A 20,300-nucleotide genomic window follows, 5' to 3' on the forward strand; every position below is an offset into this window, starting at 1 on the left:
CCAACCCATGGGGAGTAGGAGGCAGGCAGTGAGACTGAAGCGTCTCTCTTTTCCAAGACTTTTATTTCCTGAGATGAATAAATAACCAGTGGCTGAGGGGCAGGGCGTGAGTACGGGACAGGAGCTTGTGGCATGCTGCTGGCAGGAGGGGGCTGTGATGGGCCTGCCCCTGGAGGGAACCCCCCCTCATCCTGGGCAGGGGCCAAAGCCCATCAGCAGCCACCGCAAGGAGATACTTTTTAAAAATTCACACACGTTGTAAAGTCTGCCCAGTTCCCCCAGGCCAAGATCTCATGGCATCCATATTTTGAGCTACTTTTTCACCCCAAGGGCCTCACCTGCCCAGGCCTGGTGGGTAGGGGGTGCTTACCCCGCTCAAATATAAAGCAAGCTGCCTCAGGTGTCCAGGCGGGAGAGAGGCCTGACCTCTGGGGACAGCCTGGATCGGAGGAGATCCTGCAGGTGTGGCAGGGATTATCTGCCCTTGATGAAGCCCTCCAGCACACGGTCGCTGCGCTCCGACAACCAGTAGCCAGTCATGGCCGCCACAGCCCCAATGAAGATGGCGGTGAAGACCAAGTCGCCCTTGGCGGCCAGTGTGGCCAGCGCACAGATGATGACCCCAAAGAACATCTGCTGCAGCACCACCAGCTCGTCCTCTGTCATCTCCGAGAAGAAGCCTGCTGACTCTGTGAAGAACAAGAGAAGCACCTGTTACTCCTCCCCTATTCCTGGAGCTTCCCACATACCTCATCACTGCTGCCACATACCTGCCCGCCGGGCGCACGATGTCATTCACTGCTGAGAACGACTCCGACAGGGGCAGTCGTCCCTATCTCACTAAGTGGGCCACTGAGGCTCAGAAAAGGAAAGAGGTTTGCCCAAGGCCATGTGGTGGGCAAGTCGGGACAGAGCATGTGTACTAGGCCCAGCTCCAGAGCCAGACTGCCTGGCTTGGACTCCCAGCTCTGTGACCTGCTTGTCATGTGGCCCTGGGCAAGTTATTTCATCTCTCTGCATCCTAGTTTCCGCTGTGTAAAATGAGGATGAGAATAACGCTAACAACACTGCATTTGTTTTAGAAGTGAAGGACGTTAATACATGCAACATGCTTGGAACAGCATCTGACACACGGCGAGAGCTGTGCAAGTGGTCCCTATTGTCATCACTGTGATTGTCCTTCATCTCATCACACCTACGGCCTGCGACCGCTTTCAGCAGCCCAGGGCAAGGACTGGTCCCACTGGACAGATAAGAATGGAGGCAGGGTGATTTGACACCAAGTGGGATTTTCTTTCTACCTTGGGAGGTGTGAGGTGGCTAAAAGTCAGCCTGGAGATAAGATGTAGGGTTTGGGTCTCAGTGCAGCCTCTCCGGGGCGGCGTGGCCATGGGGATCGGGCAGGGCCTGTGGTTGCCTGGAGAAGGGGCTTGCCTGCCTGCCCCCTGGATGAGCACCTCCCCTCCTAAGGCTTCTGGGGGCCACTAGGGGGCTCACCTGGGATCTGCTCCTTCACACAGACGCCCTCGATCTGTTTGTAGCCTTCGGCACAGACACAGCGATAGCTGCCCTCGGTGTTCTCGCACTGCTGGTTCTCTCCTGGACACACCTTTGTCTCACATTCGTCTACATCTGGAGGGAGGGTGAGGCGGGGTCAGGCCCCCACTGCCAGGGTCCCACACACAGCAGCCCTGACTCCCATCTCGCTCACATCCAGACACTCCAGACAACATTCCACCCTTCCTTCCCCTGCCCTATCCATATGCCCCCAGCCGTTCTCAGTTCGTGGCGGGCAAGGCACTGCCCGGTGTCTGTGCCCCGCTGGCAGGAGACTCACCGAGACACTTGGAGCCCACCTGCTGGTAGCCAGGGCTACACTTCTTACAGCGGCCTGGCCCTGCCCCCATGCAGCCCAGGCAGGCCTTGGAACAGTCTGGAGAAGGGAGAGGAGAGAAAAGGCTGAGAGCTGCCCTTGGGCCCAGTGTGGATTATGGAAGGGGAAGCCCTAGACCAGAAGAGGTCGGGAGTGGGGGGGGAGGGGGTGGGTCGGTGCCTGAGAAGGCAGAAATTCGGGGGGAAAGGCATGGAGCAGCTCCTCCTACCCTCCCCACACCCCTTCCCTACAGGATTGGCACTTACCTCGGCACTCATAGGAGCCCTCCGTGTTCACACAGAACTGGTCGGCTCCACAGCTGGCTCGCTCTGTGCCACACTCGTCGATGTCTGCAGAGAGGCCAGCAGGGTGGGAATTTCAGTCCCTACTGTGCTGGCAGGGAAGCTGAGGCAGCGTTGTCGGGGAGTGGACCTGCCCACACTCAGACGGTGGGCCCAAGAGCGCGGGCTGTGCGGATGCACGGATGCCGCTGGGCTTCGGGCCGCCCAGCCAGAGACTGCATTTTCCAATCTGCCTCAAAGCTAAGTGTGGCCTGAACCTGAGTTCTGGCCAACAGGATGTAAACAGAAGTGATGTGCTCCACTTTTAGCTCGGCCTTAAAACTACAGAATTGGACTCCTCCATGCACTTTCTTCCCTTTCTCACTTCCTGAGTGTCAGGTCTGGGAACGTGGGGGTCCTGTAACCCAACCTCGAACAACAGAAACATCCCCAGGGGATGACCACACGGTAAGACAGGAAGTACTAGGTCCCTGAATGATTGTAACAAGCAGAACTTCCTTGCCAACCTGGACCACTTGTTTTGAGACTGTGATAGGAGATAAAAATAAACCTCTATATTCTTTAAGCCACAGTCTTTGGTGATCTTTTCGTTATAGCAGCTTAGCCTTTACTCTCGTCTATATAAATAGCAGGACAGAGACCAAACCAAGTCTTGAACCCAGGCTTCCTGACCCCAAGTTAAGTATCTTCATTTTCCTGGCTAATCCTTCCTCAATTTTCAAGACTCGGCCGAAGTGATACCTTCTCCAAGAAGCCTTTCCTAATTCCCCACCACCACAGAGCTGGCTCAGGGACATCTCTAACTGCACAAAGATGAGTCTGTACTCTAACTGCTTGCCTTTCCAACCAAGTTGAGATCTCCATGAAGATGGGGACTGTGGTGGTCTAGCCCAGAGATGTGTGTGTTGATGGGGACCACCTCCCCACACCTAGGGCCGGGCCTCACTCACCTACACACTTGAGGTGATGCAGGGCCCAGCCCTTCTTGCACTGTAAACAGTTTGATTCCTCAGGTCCGGAGCAGCGGGCACAGGGGCCAAAACAAGCTGGGGGCAACGGGGAAAGTGTGAGGATGGGCAGACAGGCACCCCATCTGCTCCTGCCCAGCCCCGCACCTCTTGGCTACCTACCCGAACATACCAGATGGCTGGCGTTGCGCTCGGCCTCAAAGTAGCCGAGGCCACACTGGCCACAGGCCTCGCCCCCGTAGCCGGCTTGGCAGTCACAGTGCCCGCTGCCCCCTCGCGTCCCTTCCCCTTCACACTGCCCGTAGCCACCGCAGGGCTTCTCTGCACCCCCAGGACAGGCTGTGGGCAGACACCAAACCAGGTAACATCACAAATACAATCGTGAATACAGAGAATATTCCCCCATATCATTAAACATTTTTGGAGAGGAAACTTAATTTTCATGGCATCATAATACTTTGTGTGACACGTACTTAACCAATACCCTCCTGTGGAACAGATTATTTACAGATCTTTCCTTTTAGAAAGACTGAATTAATCATCTTTGTCACTAACTCCCTTTTTTGTTTGTTTTCAATTTATTTATTTTTTATTCTTTGTGTCACTAAGTGTTTATCTGAAGTTTCCAGAGAGATTTTTCTAAAAGAGGCTGGTAGTAGGTACAGCTCCTCCCTCAGGACTGTGTGTAGAAAAAGGTGACAATGGGGGCTTCAGAGCAGCGCCTGCCTGTCCCCAGGGAGGTCACCTTAGTCCAGGGGATGGGCCTGATCTGATCCAGGCATGGGAAATGGGGGTGGGGGGTGGGGGCATTTCTCACAGGCATGATAAAAACCCCAGTCCCATCTGACTGTCTAGCCCTCTTATCTTTTTTTCACAGCCATTCCCCCCTGATTTGCTCATCTCAACAGCCCTGTGAAGCAGGTAACTAACGTCCAGAGAAATTATCTGAGCAACCTGGGCTCACACAGCCAACTATGGGACAGAGCCAGGACTGGATCCCTGGCCTCGGCAGTCCCCTCTCATCCCCCGAGAGGAGCTTGAAAACTCACGAAGGCAGGAGGGCCCGAAGGTGCCTGAGGGGCAGCAGAGCTTCAGGGAATCTGAGCAGAGCCACTGGAAGAGGTCTGGGGCTTCCTGCTGCCTGAAGGGGGTGGGGGTGGGGTGGGGATGACAGTAAGGGGGGCTGAGACTGTGCCAGAGTTGCTGCCCACCCCCCAGCCTCCCAAAGAATCTGTGATACAACCCACCTTGGATAGAAGACCCATAAGGCTACCTGACCAACACCCTCTCCCCATTTGGCAGAGGAGTAAACTGAAGCTCAGAGTGAGAACCTGGATCCCCCCCGAAGTCCTTAGCAGATCTAGGTTTGGAAGAAGGAGCCAAACCAGGACATAGACCCAAGCATGCAACCCCCTCCTTTACCACCAGGCCCTGCCTGTGGCCCCCTCCCTGGGAAGCCCCCCAGCAACTCACTTGTGAAACCACCAGCTCTCCACCAGTTCCTCACTCAGCTCCAGCAGGCGGTGGCACTCAAAGTCTGACTTGCTGCACACGCTCTCGAGCACCTCTACCAGGCGGGTCTCGCTGACCAGACAGGTTGGGGTGATAGGACTATGTTCTACCCCATCCACCACCCTCCTTTAGGGTCTCCTCTCCCACCCCCCTCATGCCATGACATCAAAGGGAAGGTGAGAGGGCGTACTGATTTGGGGAGTCAGATACTGGGTTTGAATCTAGTTGAGTGACCTTGGGCAAGTCACTTAACCTCTCCTGAACCTCTGTTTTCTCATCTGTAAAATGGAGACAATATCTGCCCTGCGGATTTGTTGTAGGATACCTCAGTTCCTGCATTTGCACAATGGAATATGATACCCTTGCTGGGTATATGTGATTAAAAATACATCACATAACAAGTGTTGGCAAGGATGTGGAGAAATTAGAACCCTCCTACGTTGAAGACGGGAAAGAAAAATGGTGCAGCCACTGTGGAAAACAGTTTGGCTTCCTCAGTAGGTTACACATGGGATTACCATATGAATCAGTAATTCCACTCCTGGTTATATACCCCAAGGAATGGAAAACAGGTGTTCAAACAAAAACTTGTACACAAACATTTGTAGCAATACTATATACAATAGCCAAAAGGTAGAAACAACCCACATGTTCATCAACTAAAAAACGAATAAGCAAAATGTGGTAAACCCATACAATGAAATATTATTAAGCTTTAAAAAGGAATGAACTACTGACATATGTTCTATTATGGACGAACCTTGAAAACAATACACTAAGTGAAAGAAGCCAGACACATGTAGATTCCAATGGAATCAGCAAATCCACAGACACAGACAGCAGAGTAATGGTTGCCAGGGGCTGGGGGAAGGGGAGAATGGGGAGTGACTGCTTAATAGGTAAGGAGTTCCTTTGGGGGTGATTAAAAATGGTCTGGAATGAGACAGTGGTAAAGGTTGCAAAACACTATAAATGTACTAAATGTCTCCAGTGGTAAATTTTACGTTATATATATTTTACTACGATAAATTTTTTAAAAACACATATATACATACACACATATATTACGTATTTAAAGGGTCTGGCATGTGCCTGGCATATAGGAGGAGAGGACTTAAAAACCAAACAAACAAAAAACAGGAGCCATTATACAGCTAGATGTGCCCTTCGGGTTATCCTTGGCCAATCCCCTCATTCCTAAATGAGGAAACTGAGGTCCATTAAGGGAAAGGAAAATGACCAATGTTACATAATAACAAAATCTTTTGTATCTAGTGGGCATCACAGTTTAATCCTTACCACAATCCTATGAAATAGGCAAAGCAAGTATTAATATCCCCATTTTACTGATGAGAAAACTGAGGCTCAGAGAGGTTAAGTGACCTTCCCAAGGGTACACAGGGTCAGAACTGACAACCAGGTCTGTCTAACTCCAAATCTTGCTGATTCCTTCTCCTTAACTTGACTTTGAAGAGCAGGAGGGCCTAGGACTCAGGCCTTTCATCTCATGGTCTCATCTCATTCCACGGCTTTATGCTAATGACTCCCAAACTCGGGTTTCTAGCTCCTACTTTTCCCCTGAACCTCAGACGCCTAAATTTAACTCTACTAGGCTGTATAATGGACATCCCAGCCCAGTATGTTCAAGGAGAACACCTAATCCCACCCCCCACCAAATCCTCTCCTGCCTCACCTTCACCTATACCAGAAAACATTGCTCAGGCCCAAAACCTAGTAAGTACTTGTTATTCTTTTTCTTTCCTACCCCATAATGATTCCATCATCAAGCCCTATCAGTCCAGCTGCAAAATATACCCAGTATCTGACCCGTTCTCACCATGCCCACCACTAGACACCACACTAGCTCCCAAACGGTCTCCCTGCTTCCTCCATTCCAGCCCGTACAGCCATTTTGCTACATCGCAGTGAGTGATCTTTTAAAGGTAAAAATAAGACCACATCACTTCTCTGCTCCAAACCTTCCAATGGCTTCCCATTACACTCAGAACGAAATCTAAACACTGTTCTGTGACCTTCCAGGGACTCTGGCTTCATGTTCTACCACTCTCGTCTACTCAGTCCCAGCCAGCCTCTTCTCAAATACACCAAGCTCAGTCCCGCTCTGTCCAAATCCCTTCCCTGTCACATAGCTTGCTTCTTCACTTCAGGTTTCTGTTCAAACGTCACACCTTGAACTCCACGCCCCCCACCATTCTGTAGTCTACGCTGCTTTCCTGTTCTTCATTTGGTATGACATTATTTATTTACTTATTCACTGTCTTCTCAACTAGAATGTAAGCGCCGTGAAGATGGGGTTTTGCTTGCCTTATTTACTGCTGTACTATAGATGCTCAGTGATATTTGAGAGTCTCTAGGCCCCCACCAGTAGAGCGGAGATTGGGAGGTGAGGTATACAAACCCACCTCTCCAGCCCCTTACCTGTCTTTGTATTTGGACAATTTCTCTTCCTCCCAGGCAGTATTTCCACCTCCGAAGTTGTCCCGGATTGTTCTCTCCAGGCCCTGGAAATGGAGAACATGAGTAATAGCTAAGTACAGTGCCTGGCACATTCTAGCACTTCAGTATTTCACTGACCAGGGGACTGAGGCACAGAGGGGCAACCTGCCCAAGGTCATACAACTAGTAAGCAACCAAGCTGGTACTTGACTCATGCAGACTTGCATTCCACAACTCCTCTCAAACCCCTGTGCTATCATGGTTCGGCCATCTCCCACAAGGCTGCTGGTACACCCACCTTGTTGAAGCTGTCGACCAGTCCCCGGCAGGTATGACATGGGTGCAGCTCATTTGGCGGAGAAGACTGGGGAGGCGGAGAGGGTTGGAGCCAGACGGGGCCTGGGAGGCTAAGGAAGAGACTCAAGCCCCAGAGCAGAGGTGGGACCAGGCCCCTCCAGGGCAGTGAGGCCATCTTTTCCCAGGCTGGGAACCTGTAGATAAAGGGAATGGGAATGACTCACTGGAGGAGCCAGGTGAGAAAGAAGAGGGTTGGTTCGGGGGTGCCGCGGGTCTGGGAGCCCAGATGTGTGTTATTATAAGGAGGCTAGACTTGGGGGGACAGCCGGGGGAGGGGAGGTGTTGAGGAAGGAGCCTGTTCTGCAATTCCAAGACGGGAATAAGTTATCCTCCTCACCGTGGGAGAGGTGGCCTGAATCCTTAGCAAGGAAGAAGTCAACTCATTGTTTTAAAGTCTGAATATGGGTTATTAGGGCCAGGATCAGCGGAATTTGGGAGAATGGGTCAGAGTCCAAGTATTAGCGGAGTAGAGGCCGGATGGGCGGTCTCGGGGGGAGGAGTCCGGAAAGGAACCCGGGTCTAGAGGGGAGGAGCCCGGATCCGGATATGAAGAGAAGGGGGTGAGGCTCGCGGCCGGTAGGCTGCAAAAGCGCGGCCGCTAGCAGGCAGGGGAGGGTCCAGACCCGCGTAGGCTGTGTGGGAGGAAGAGACGACCCACCCAGCCCGCTGGCGCCGACCGCTCAGTCTCCCCAACGCCGCAGCAGCCGCTGCCTGCGTAAGACGTGCCGCCTCGGCCGGCTCCGCAGCCTGGGGGGTGGGGGGTGGGGCCCGCCCCCAGCCAATGGTGGCAGTCCATGTGCCATTGCGTCACCTCACGTCAGCCACCCGCCGGCGGTGCCGGGCTGCACCTGTCCGGGTGTTAAAGGGCCGCGGGCGTAGTGCTAGGCCAGCGACGCGGTCACAGACACATGCGGGAGACACGGGTAGAAAAATAGCGTCTGCCTTTATTCGAGTCGTCTCCCCCGCCTCACGTGCCATCCCGCGTGCAGTCCCCAGGAGCCCCGGGAGCCCCGGGAGCCTGAAGCAGCTGGTCCAGGGCGGGCTGCAGGGCCCGGGACACTTGCTTCGCCCTCTCCCCGAGCCGTCCGGGACGGGGGGCGGCAGGCCCCTGCAGGGTCCCCAGGAAGTCGGGCAACTGGGAGGGCAGGGAGAAGACCGGTACGCTACGGAAAAGGGCGGGCACGGCCTCCGGGTGGAGCAGTCCGTCGAAGTAGGCCCCCACGTAGCGGCCGGGCGCCCGGCCCTGCAGGAAGTCGGGCAGCACGCAGCTCAGCGAGGCGGCAAAGGCGTCGTGCGGGCCGTGCGGGGCGGACGCTGCCGCCCCGTCCTGCAGCCACTCGTGGCACAGCGCCACGGCCCCGGGCGAGAAGAGCAGGACTACCACGCCGCCGTCCTGCAGGGTCTGGCGCCGCTGCGCGTGGAACCAGGCCAGGGGTCCCTGCGCACTCAGTTCACGACGGCTCCAGAGGTCCACGGCCACCCGCAGCGGCAGCTGGCACAGCGCCGAGGCCAGGGCGCCCACCAAGCGCTCGAAGCCCGCGTCCTCCGCCGTGTAGAGGAGCAGAGCCGCGCGGCCCCTGGGGGCAGCTGCCAGAGAGAATAGAGGGGAAAGGAAGACGTGAGAGGGCCCGAGGCCCGGCCCGCTAGGGGCGGCCCCCCGCTCGGCACTTGCTCACACTCACCCCCCGCGCGGAGGTCCTCCTTCAAGAGCCTCAGCCACCCTGTTAGGGGAGAGGGGCGGGGGCGGCCCATGAGTTCCGCCGCCACCTTCTCGAGGGGAACTCCCAGCCCTGGGGGGTCGGGAAGTGCTCACCTTTCACGTGGTCCTTTTTGAAAAGGAAGAGAAGGAAAAGCACAGAGGCCAAGAGTAGGCAGGCCAGCCACACCAGGGCCCAGCGCTGGTGAACGTCTAGGCGACCCAGGGGAGAGGACAGCCTAGTTAGGTACCTCACACTTTCAACCCACTTCACGAAGGAGAAAACTCATTTAAAAGATCTCTGGGGCTGCCATGTGGTGACTGAACTGGCTCAGAGGAATATGGAAAGATTTCTCCCAAATCCACAGCATATAGTGTCAGAGTCAATATATGGACATAGATCCATCTATTTGGGTGAACTTGGACAAGTCACTTCACCTTTTGCCTCAGTTTTCACCTCTGTAAAACTGGGTTCACAATAGTACCTACTTCATAGGGTTGTTGTGAGGACTACATATATTAATACACACAAAGCACTTATGCTGGGCATAGTAAGTGCTCAAATGTCAGCTAATATTGTCTCCTGAGCCTAGGCTTGCTGGGCCTTTGACCTCACTCTCTTGATGACTCCAACAGCCTTCTAACTGGAGTCCCTAACCTCTTTTTTACCTCCAAGTCCTTCACTACATGGCAGCCCCAGAGATCTTTTTAAAATACAAATTTGATTATAGCCTTTCAGGAAACTCCCACTGCTCTTAACATAAAATCCAATTTCCTAGGGGGCACCTGGGTGGCTTAGTCCGTTAAGGGTCCGACTCTTGATTTTGGCTCAGGTCACGATCTCAAGGTTGTGAGATCATGAGTGTGGACTCTGCTTAAGATTCTCTCTCTGCCCCTCCCCCCTCTTTCAAAAAAAAAAAAAAAATCCAATTCCTTGCATCAGCTCCCAAAGCCCTAGATGGCCTTTGCATCCTTGTGATAGAGGTCTACCTTCTAAGATCCTCCAGCCACCCTGGCTACCTTGGAGTTCCTCAAAAAAGCATCTCTCCCCCCTTCAACTAGCTCAGCCTTCAGAACAGCCAGAACCTTTTCCTGGCCTCACCCCACCTAAATCAGTTCCCCAGTAAATGCATTTATGGATTTGGACACTTTATAGTGAATGCTTCAATAGCTCACATTTACTCAATGTAAGTGATTGTTTAGCTAATGTCTTTCTAGCCTTCTATGGCTGCGGTGGGGACAGGGATTGTGTCTTTTTGGTGATGCTTGAATCTCTGTAAGCTCTCTTCTTGGTTTTTGAATGAAGGAAGGAATGTCCCTCTGATTGATCTGAGCCAGAGAAGGACAAGGCCATTGCACGTGCCCTGTAGGAATGTCTAGATTCCAGCTCTTGGTACTGAGGGGAAGGGCAGTTCTTGTAATACTCACACTTGTCCATGGGGCAGGCCCATAGTGCTCTCAGGTCATCTTCCCACAGCTGTAAGACACAAACAAAACCAAGGCCACAGCCCCAGAACACCCACCAACTTCTGGCCAGCCTGATCTCCAAATTCCCAGCCTCAACTATGCATACTTCACACACATACACACACACACTAGGTCCCCGCAAGCTGCTCTGCCTTTGATCACGCTATGCCTACTCTATGCCAGATCTGGTCCATGTGAAATCACCCTTCCTTGAAGCTCTCCCTGGAACCCAATACTTAGCACATATGAATTTGGTTATCTGTTTACTGTTTTCTAGCCAGCAGTGAGCAACTTGGGAACAGGAACTATGCTTCTTCAATTCTTGGCTTCCCCAGGGCTGGACACAAAATAAGCAGAAATAGATGGTGAGTGGGTACTAGAGGGACAGTGAGGAGGCCCCTGCCTAGGAATAGTGAGAGTTTCCCTGGTACCTTCTGCTAGGCACAGGAAGAGATGGAAGAAGTTAAATACAGAGTTTTAGGCCTATTGGCCCTGGGCATTGGGACAGGGCCCTCCTGCCACCTACTCACCTGCAGACACTGGCCTGACTGCAGGTCTTGTAGTAACTGCTCTCCAAGGCGAGCGGCCCTCTGCCAAGCCAAAGGGAGGCTGTCACCTAGGGGCACCACACTTAGGAGACCATCAAGCTGCAGCTGAGCAGAATAGTGGTGGGGGGGGCTGGAGACTTGTAAGAGGTCACTAAGAACGGGGTCTAGGTCTGAGTCACCCCCACATTCCCAGAGACCAGCACAGGGTCTGGCACAGAGGAGGGGAAATTTGAGGCCAGGCTTGAGATGGAACTGGAAAGGTACATGGAGGAGGGTCCCCTCATCCTCACCGTGGAGGCCCTGCTGAGTAGTGGGGTGCAGCCACTGGGCTCCAAGGCACAGAGTGATCTGTTGTCCTGGGGACCTCGTGTCTCTACCAGCAGCATATCATCCTTGAGGGCCCCAAGGGAGTCTGGAGGGGTGAGAGCCCATTCTGAGTGAGACCCAACTATGCTGGAGGCTGCCACTTGCCCCCACCCCCTCCCATGCCTGACCTTCACCCCCATGAGGTGGCTCTTCTAGGGCTCACCTCTATTGCAGTAGCCCTGCCCCAGCCTTCCCCAGGCTGCACTCACCAGCCCACAAGCACTCCTGTAGCTGCAGCTTCTCCCAGCTGCTCACCTGCTTAGAAGGAGCCAAGGTTAGGGGCACAGGGAAAAGCAAGAGGCAAGGCCACAAAGAAGAGAAGAGAAGGACAGTAAGGGGAGGCCTCTCTGGCGGGGGTGGGGGTGGGGTGGGCGCGGGCTTCTGCATCCTGGACCTAATGTTAGGCAGATCAGGGTTCAAGGCTAGGTGATTAAGAGATACTTTGTTTTTCTCAGCCTCAGCCTTGTGAGGGCATCTGTGCTAATGAGTCTTATGACCCTACATGAGCTCTTTTCATGTCTGACAAAGCACTTCCTCCTACATTCCCTTCTCATCTAACCACCCTCACCAAGAGGCCTCATCTGACCACTCCACTTGGATACTGTATTATTCACTCAGTCTGAGTCTTCCTCCACTATTTTCTTTTTAAGATTTTATTTATTTGTCAGAGAGAGAGAGCACAAACAGGGGGAGTGGCAGGCAGAGGGAGAAGCAGGCTCCCCCACTGAGCAGGGAGCCCGATGCGGGACTCGATCCCAGGACCCTGGGATCGTGACCTGAGCCGAAGGCAGACGCTCAAACGACTGAGCCACCCAGGCCCCCCTGTCTTTCTCCATTAGAACATAAGCTCTATAGGGTGGGAATATTTATTGGTTTTATTCACTACTGTGAAGTAGTTACTATCATCCCCATTAAACAGATGAGGAGACTGATGTTCAGAGCGGTGAAGTGACTTGCTCAGGGTCCCACAGCACTGCTAAATAAATAGTACAACTCCCAGAGGTAGCCCATAACAACTTTGCTCCAGTGACCCAAGGATAAATTGGGTCCAGAAGACAGTGAATTATCTGGGGGGGTCCACTTGGGGTCCTGCCCCTAGCCCAGAGCTCTTGTGCCCCTTCTTACCTGGACACAGAGGTTGGGGTGGGCATTCAGCAATGGCAACTCAAGTGTCTTCTGTGGAAAAAAGGGTCATGGGTGAGGTCAGGAAATGTGCTCCCCTGAGCTCCCCTTCCTTTCCTGATCCCAGGAGCCTCCCACCGCTTCACTTACGTTTACAGTGACATTTGCTCGGGACAGCGGCGGGACCAGCGACTGGCAGGGGCCGCCGCCTGGTGCCTGCCAACACAGAGTGGCCTCAGCAAGCAGCGAACAGGGTGCATTTAGCTGCCAGCCCCGGGGGGGCAGTAGCCTCAGCCGGGCTGCACGCCAGAGGTTCCTGTGTGCCCGGGGATCTGCAAGGAAAGGGCTGGGTCACTGGGCGCCCAGCATGTGTCCACCTACACCATTCCCACCCTGGCCCCAGCCCTGGTCTTCTCACCCTCCCTAAAGGGGCAGAGGCTCGTCCTGACAGAGTCGGGCTCTAGAGGCCACACCTGGAAAAGAAACAGGGTTCTATTAGTCCATTCAACCCAGCTGACCCTCCAAGAGTATGTGCCAGGCCCTCTGCTGGGCACTGGGGATGCATTCATTCAACTGATATTTAATCAACACTTGCCCAGTCTTTCTGCCCTTTGTAAAGCCCTAGAGTTGCACACATTTATTTTTCCAGCAAACCCTATACCAATATCTGGCAACACCTTCATTCAACAGACTTTTAATGAGTACCTACTATGTGTCTAAGCACCATGGTAGGCAGTGGGGATGTTGATAAATCCACAGTCACTTTATGTGAACCTACTATATGCCAGGTACTGTGCTAAGTGTTCATATACATATATAAATATAGTAAACTATATATATATAGTAAACTATACCCGCTGTGTGGGGCTCGAACTCATGACCCTGAGATCAAGAGTCACATGCTCTATCAACTGAACCAGCCAGGCACCCCATTTCTTTCAATAAACTTTTAAAGCACATCTATTCTGTGCTTAGCCCTGTGGTAAGCAGTAGAGATAATACATTAATCTATTCAGCAAACTTTTAATTAAGACCACCTACTATGTGGCAGGCATTGTGCTTGGCAGTAGGGATGTTTATATCAGAGCAAACATTTCATGAACATCTGTTATGTGTCCTATCACAGTGCTAGTTAGTAGAGTTTCATTCATTCATTCATTCATTCATTCCTTTAACAGACTTAATTAGCACCCACTACATGCTAGACATTGTGCAAGTTTCTAGGGGAGTTACTAAATTTGAATTAGGTATTATTTCCTTGCCTTCAAGGAAATTACAAAGTTAGTAAGGATAAAACATGTATAAATTAATAAACTGATCACTCATTTATTGAGCATCTGTTGTGTGCAAGAAGAAATGAGACAGGTGCCCAAATAAGAAAGGAAGTGATAAATGAACAAGAAAAGACAGAAGTGCAAGAAGATTGGAAGACAGGAGAGGCCAGACAGTTGAGGAAAAGCTCTGGGAAAGAGGTAACATTTGAGCTGGAAGGATTTGGTTGTATAGAAAAGAAGTGAGGGCATTTCAGGCAGTGGAATTGACAGGCATTAATGTCAGAGATAAAATAGATGGGACCTGATCACCATTTAAATGTGCAATCAGAAGAGGAAAGACAGGTACCTGGCTGGCTCAGTTGGTAGAACATGCGACTTCTGACCTCAAGGTTGTTAAGTTCTAGCCCCACGTTGGCTGTAGAGATTACTTAAAAATAAAATCTTAAAAAAAAAAAAAAAGAAGAGGAAAGAGCCAACATATAGAAGCTTGGATACTTCCTTTTCTAACAGTCCTATGAGGCTGGTATTGTTATTTCCATTTTATAAATAAGAAACAGGCTCAGAGAGGTGAGGTGACTTGTACAAGATCACACAGCTAGCAAATGGCAAGAGTCAGGATTCAAACTGTCTGAGTTCACAGCACATGCTCTACTTTCCAGAAGAGTACAAAGAGGCAATTGGAGGATTAGGGGAAGCCTTCAAGGAGGAGGTGGCATTTGAATGGGGCCATGAAGAACGAGTAGGAGTCCTGTGGATAGAGGATCAGGAAGAGCATTCAGAGACTGCAACAGGCAGAAGACAGGACAGCAAAGGTCAGGAAAGGGCTAGTCACCTTAGGGAGCAACAGTTCCCACCTCAAAGAGGAATATGGAGGATGGCAAGACAAGGAGGGTAACGGCCACCCCCCTCACCAATTCCCCAATCCCCTTCCCCTGGCACCTAGCTGGACTCTTCTCTTACCTGAATACAAAGGCAGGGAAACAGGTCTGTGTGGTTCAAAGTAATGTTCTGTGGCCCGGTCTGTGGGACAAGCAGAAGGCGAGAAGTTGGAGAAGGTGAGGAGCAGGAAGGCCGGAAGCCAAAGTTGAGGAAACCAGGCAGGCAGCAGTGCCGCCACCAAGGTTCCTTGCTTGGGGTGTGGGTCGCTATATCCTCCTCAAGGGTCCCCTCTGATAATGCGCTCGCATCCTTAGCATGGGCCTCAGCCTAGAGTGGGAATGGACTTGGGGAGGGGGAGGCCTCACCAGGTTGCTGTGCCACCAGGGTTTTGTAGGGCCCTGGACCTGGTTCCAGTACAGGGAGAGGCCAAAGTGCTGCTCCTCAGAGACGTCCAGCACCAGGTGCACATCATCGCCATCGGCAGACACACTGAGCCAGGGCAGGGCTGGGGGGAGGCAAAGAGAGGGGGACTTCCTTCACCTCTTCTGCATACCCACCCCTGGCCATGCCCCTCCGACTGACCCTTTAGTTTCCTTCATATCCCTGAGACTGGAAGGCCCCTGGAGGTGAGAGCCTGTGTCCTCATCTCTGGCCAGACTTTGTCCCTAGCAGCCAGCCCAGTATCTTGACACAACTCTTCTCCTTCTGCAACCAGAAGGATCCTGTAACCACTGTAAGATATATCATCCTCCTCTGCTCAGAACCTTCTGATGACCCCCTGCCAAATTACTCCCAGAGTAAAAGCCAGAGTCCTTACAATGGCTTGCGAGACCCTACCCACTCTAACCTCATTTCCTAGCACTCTTGTCCTTAATTAATCTGCCACAGACACGCTGCCCTCTTTGCTCATACTTAAACACACCAGATATACTCCTGCTTCAGGCCCTTTGCACTGGCTCTTCCCTCTGCATATGGAATGCTTTTCCCTCAGATACCCACAGGGCTCCTCCCATACCTCCTCAGGGGTTTGCTCCCCAGAGGGAAGCCATCCCTGACTGCTGCAACCCCCAACTCCCTTATCCTCCTTCCCTTCCCCAAATCTTCTCCATCACACTAGTCACATCTTATTGCATAGTCCACACCTCCATGTGTTTATTGTGTCCTCCATCACCCCTATCCTGACTCTGACTCTCATCTAGAATGTCCTCTCTGTAAGGCAAGGATTTTTGTCGGTTTTGTTTATTGACTTATCTCCAGTGCCTAGGATTATTTCTTGGGCAGAGTAACTACTCAATAAATATCTGTTGAATAAATGAATCAGTGTCTACTGAATGAATGAAGACATGAAATGCATGATGTGTATCTGTGTCCTCAAAGTTCTGGTGCTGAGTAGTCTCTAATGAATTACCAAAGAGGCAGGCCAAACTTAAGGAACCAAAAAGGAAATAAAATTGAAAAAATTTAAGAGTTTGGGGTGCCTGGGTGGCTCAGTTGGTTGGGCATCTGCCTTCGGCTGAGGTCATGATCCCAGGGTCCTGGGATCCAGTCCCACGTCAGGCTCCCTGTTCAGCGGGGAGCCTGCTTCTCCCTCTGCCTGCCGCTCCCCCTGCTTGTGCTCTCTCTCTCTCTGACAAATAAATAAAATCTTTAAAAAAAAATATTTAAGAGTTCAAAAACAACACTGCTTATATCTTGATTATATCTTGATAGTTATGCAAGTGTATACATATGTAAAAATTAACTGAGCTGGACTTTAAAAGTAGTGCACTTTACACACTTTTCTATATGTGTATTATACCACAGTAAAAAAGAAAATACAACACGAAAAATGAACAAAGCTAAAATAAAATTCAAATAGTGCCTGGGAAAAATCATCAGAGCCTTGACTTTCCTAGCCCTTATTTTATGGTTTAATATTATTTTTATTTTGATATATAGTGGATAGTGGGGTGTACCATAATCTTGACAATACTTTGGGCCTCTAGATGTCCCTGGTACTAGTAAATACATTTGTTATAAACAGTGAGAGATTCACCTTCATATTCCCAACACCTGGCACAGAGTAGGAGCTACTGCAGATGTGTGATGAATTAATGAGCGCTATGAGCATCTGGATTGTGGCAAGCCCAGACCTGAAGCCACCTCCAAGGGTCCCTCACACTCCAGACCCTGCCCCTCCCTCCTTCCAGCCCTCCTGGCCATAGCCCCTACCCCAGCAGCTCTGGATGCTGTCCCGGACTTCAAGCCCCTTGCAGTCTGAGGAGAGATCACAGAAAAGCCTCCAGTGGGGCTGGGGGCCAAAGAAAGAAGGGGGGCAATCCAACCCATGGGGAGCACTGGGAAGGGCTCCTTGTCCCTTAAATACCACCCCATCTATCTAGTGCCCAAAGCACCTTCCTCAGGCATTGGGAAGCAATATCACCTGGGGAGAAGAGACAGCGGAACAGATTCTGGGGAAGATGGGAGCTCAGACCCCTGCCTATGAATGGATGGGACTAGGAAGGGGGTGAAAGCAGAATGGCAGTGGCCAGAGGAGAAAGAGACTGGGGGAGGGGCAGGACTTGGGGCCCCTGAGGCTCTGGGGCCACTTACCAGGCAACTGTTGTGTGAGGTTGAGTTCCTTCTGGTACCTGGGCTGAGTGTAGGACCAGAGTCGCACCTCAGCCCCCAGAGCAGCCTCGAAGCAGTCAAATACTACAGAACCCTGTGAGGAGAGGAGTGGCGGAAGGCTGGTGGTATAGGGCTCAGAATACGGGCCAAGGGCTCTGAGCTTCTCCATGGACCACTCCACTCACCTCCTCCCCCAACCAATGACTCTATACTGTAAGGCCCGAAATTCTCCCCCTTGTGTTTCCTTTAAAAGCCCCCAGCTCTAAAGCACCCCACCTCAGTAGGGGTATCAGCTGGGCAGGGATAAGGGCCGTAGCTATCTGAGTCCCTGTCCCCACCCTTGTTGTCCCACATCACGTGGCCAAAGCTAAGGTGATCAGATACCCCAACACAAATGTGGGACACCCCTTCCCACACCCAATGCCTCAGTGGTCCTCACAACTACCCTTTGAGGTGGACCAGCAGATTTTCTCCCATTCTACAATTTTCCAGGCAAGAGGAGATTGGCTGGGAGCTGGGGGCAGGAGGGGAAGTCAAAGGGTTTGAGTGATTTGGCCCAAGTGGAGCTACATCTTCCAAACACATGTGGCCTCCTGAAGTAGGGAGAAGCCCCAACACCCCGCACCACCGTCAACACACAGGGCAGACATGGTATAGCAGGAAGTCCAGAGAAGTGGATCCAGCCCACAGCCTTTCCCTCTCCAACCTCAGTTTCTCTCTCTGGAAAGTGAGGGTAATAATAATGCCTAGTTCATGTGTACCTCTGACGATTACAAAAGAAAGGGAGAATGAAATCTCCTGAGACCCTTCAGTGCTGGGCATTACATCAGCTGTTTTACACATACCAACTCATCTTTTCCTCACAACAGCCATATGAGGTAGGATTATTCTTATTCCCGTTTTACAGACAGGAAAACAGAGGCATAAAGGGCGGAAAGGGCTTGCCTACAGCCCTGCCAGAGTCAGCACACAGACATGACACGCGCACGAGAGCACTTCAGGACGTCATACTTAGAAGATGGCTACTGCTACGATGATTATTTCGCATACCACAGACTGACCAGGCTGCGCGAGGGCAGCACGCACTTGCACCTCCAGCAGGACGCAGCGGGCAGCGGGGTAGGCCTGGAAGGAGAGCACCACTTGGGCCTGGAGAAAGGCTGTGAGCAACAGGGCGGGGCACTGGTCAGGCTCCGGGGCCACAGGCAAGGCCCTGGCTTGGGGCAGTTGGGCCAGCCGGGTTTTCCTCACCGTTCCTAGGCTCCTCAAGCTCTGGATCAGCTGCTATTCCAAACTTGTCCTCATCTTTAGGCTCTTCCCAGTGCCCTAGAAGGACCCGAGAACAAGGCCCAGGTCAGGCCCCAGCTCTGGGCTGGCTTTGGGCTTGGCTTCCTTCCTGAAAGCCCAGTGCTGAGAAGCAGGGGCCAGGCCTGGGGCCTTGGGGTGGGGGTGGGGGGAGACAGGGAGACGAGGCTGACCTGGGGGTCCTTTGGCTGGTGTTCTCCAGGAGAACACTGAGGATGCACAGGACTGCCTGACAGACTCCCCAGTCCTTGTGCCCATCCCAGACATGCTGACATGTGCACATACAGTTAGGGGATGACCTGCTCACCATGCACAGCCAAGTGGATGGCCACACGCACACAGAGGTCACAGTCAGTCTCCTGGTGGCACCTCAGCACCAGCTCTGTCTGCAGGCGCGTGGGCACCAGCACAGGGCCCGGGGCGGACACGATGCTCCCAGGCAGGCAGAGCACGTCACCATCTGTGCATGAAGGGTGGGGTGGGAGCTGAAGCTGTTCATCATCCAGAGGTTAGTTGCACCTGACACCCCCAGAGGGCCAAGGAGCTTTGGGCTCTTTCCTGGGCTGAGGGGGGGTGGTGGGGGCAGAGAACTGGAACATCTCCCCTCCCTCCGCCAACCTGGGCAGTTCTTTCCTTTCCAAAAGTACAGCTACTCACCCCAGAGGTGGCAGGAAAGGCCCTGGGAAGGAGGTAAAGACGAGTCAGAGTTTATGCCACTGAATCTAGCCATTTTTTCCCTGCCTCGTATACCTGCCCACCCTTCTGGGGCTCCCCATTCAAGCCCCTCCCAGGAGAGGACAAATCCAGCTCTTGCCCCCTCCCCATTCTTCTCTTATCCCATCAGCACCAGACAGACCAGCCAGGGCAGTTCTGGTGGTAGTGACAGTGACAGGAGCCAGGCTAGGGCCTCCGATAGGCAGCAGACTGAACCCTGAGCTGTCCCCAACCCTCCCAGTACCCCAGACTTACTGGAGAGCAGCGGGCAGTGTCCTGAGGCCCCATAAGCTTCTCCAAAGAGAGGACCATGGGGCTTCGGCCCAGTGCCAAGGACAACAGGAACCAAGGCACAGGCATTTTCCAGGTACCAGGAGGCACCAAGGCCCAAGGCCCTGTCCTGCCCCCCCCAAAGGGGGGGGCAGACACCGTACCTCTGCTCCCACTCAGCCCCAAGCCTGTGGGCACAAGGGGCCGGAATCCCTCTTCAGCCTGGGGTCCCAGTGCGGGCTTGAGCACCCCCTCTCCTGGGAGTCCTGAATCCTGTCCCCGTCCAGGCGGAGTGCTTTCGGTTTGGCTCCCGGCAGGCAGCTGGCTGTTCCCGCCCCGCCCTGTCCCTCCCACCAACACCAGGCCTGGGAGCCAGCAGCCTTGGACTGGGGTGGTGGCCTCCTCTCCTTCCCCTCTCCTCCTCCTCCTTCTCCGCTGACACCTGGCTGGGAGGGGCCCCTGAAGAGGGTGGCGGCATCACAGCTGAGTGAGGGAGCTCTTACTCACCCTGGGAGTCCCTAAGGAAGAGGGCCTGGGCAATGCCGGGGCATTTCCACTGCCACCGTGAATCTGGGATTTT

At 52.8% G+C, this 20,300-nt stretch overlaps 2 protein-coding genes across 15 annotated transcripts; both read right to left on the minus strand.

The window, feature by feature from the left end:
• Window positions 1-46: 46 nt before the first annotated feature.
• On the minus strand, window positions 47-8,267 carry CRELD1 (CRELD disulfide isomerase 1). 2 transcript variants are annotated; one of them, XM_036079845.2, is made up of 11 exons: window positions 8,128-8,267; window positions 7,411-7,603; window positions 7,095-7,177; window positions 4,617-4,727; window positions 4,193-4,284; window positions 3,306-3,482; window positions 3,126-3,221; window positions 2,140-2,223; window positions 1,838-1,933; window positions 1,498-1,632; window positions 47-689 (listed from the first exon to the last, which is right to left on the minus strand). In XM_036079845.2, exons 2-11 carry the CDS (start codon window positions 7,582-7,584, stop codon window positions 475-477), a joined length of 1,263 nt encoding a protein of 420 aa, XP_035935738.1. In that variant the 5' UTR covers window positions 7,585-7,603; window positions 8,128-8,267; the 3' UTR covers window positions 47-474. The 2 variants fall into 2 exon arrangements, with proteins under 2 accessions (XP_035935738.1, XP_035935739.1); XM_036079846.2 differs by lacking the exon at window positions 8,128-8,267 and adding an exon at window positions 7,807-7,997.
• A 126-nt stretch (window positions 8,268-8,393) lies between these two features.
• Window positions 8,394-20,016, minus strand: IL17RC (interleukin 17 receptor C). 13 transcript variants are annotated; one of them, XM_036079834.2, is made up of 19 exons: window positions 19,706-20,016; window positions 19,394-19,415; window positions 19,044-19,196; window positions 18,683-18,757; window positions 18,482-18,591; window positions 17,414-17,525; window positions 17,033-17,077; window positions 15,187-15,326; window positions 14,903-14,962; window positions 13,087-13,141; window positions 12,819-13,000; window positions 12,672-12,722; window positions 11,756-11,801; window positions 11,471-11,592; window positions 11,163-11,222; window positions 10,594-10,642; window positions 9,283-9,378; window positions 9,152-9,190; window positions 8,394-9,056 (listed from the first exon to the last, which is right to left on the minus strand). In XM_036079834.2, the coding sequence occupies exons 1-19, from the start codon at window positions 19,808-19,810 to the stop codon at window positions 8,437-8,439; spliced, it is 2,142 nt and encodes a 713-aa protein (XP_035935727.1). In that variant the 5' UTR covers window positions 19,811-20,016; the 3' UTR covers window positions 8,394-8,436. The 13 variants fall into 13 exon arrangements, with proteins under 13 accessions (XP_035935727.1, XP_077931333.1, XP_035935730.1 ...); XM_078075207.1 differs by having other exon boundaries at window positions 11,756-11,804; XM_036079837.2 differs by lacking the exon at window positions 17,033-17,077.
• Between the last annotated feature and the right edge of the window lie 284 nt (window positions 20,017-20,300).

This window comes from Halichoerus grypus, chromosome 1, assembly GCF_964656455.1.
Source record: "Halichoerus grypus chromosome 1, mHalGry1.hap1.1, whole genome shotgun sequence".
NCBI lineage: Eukaryota > Metazoa > Chordata > Mammalia > Carnivora > Phocidae > Halichoerus > Halichoerus grypus.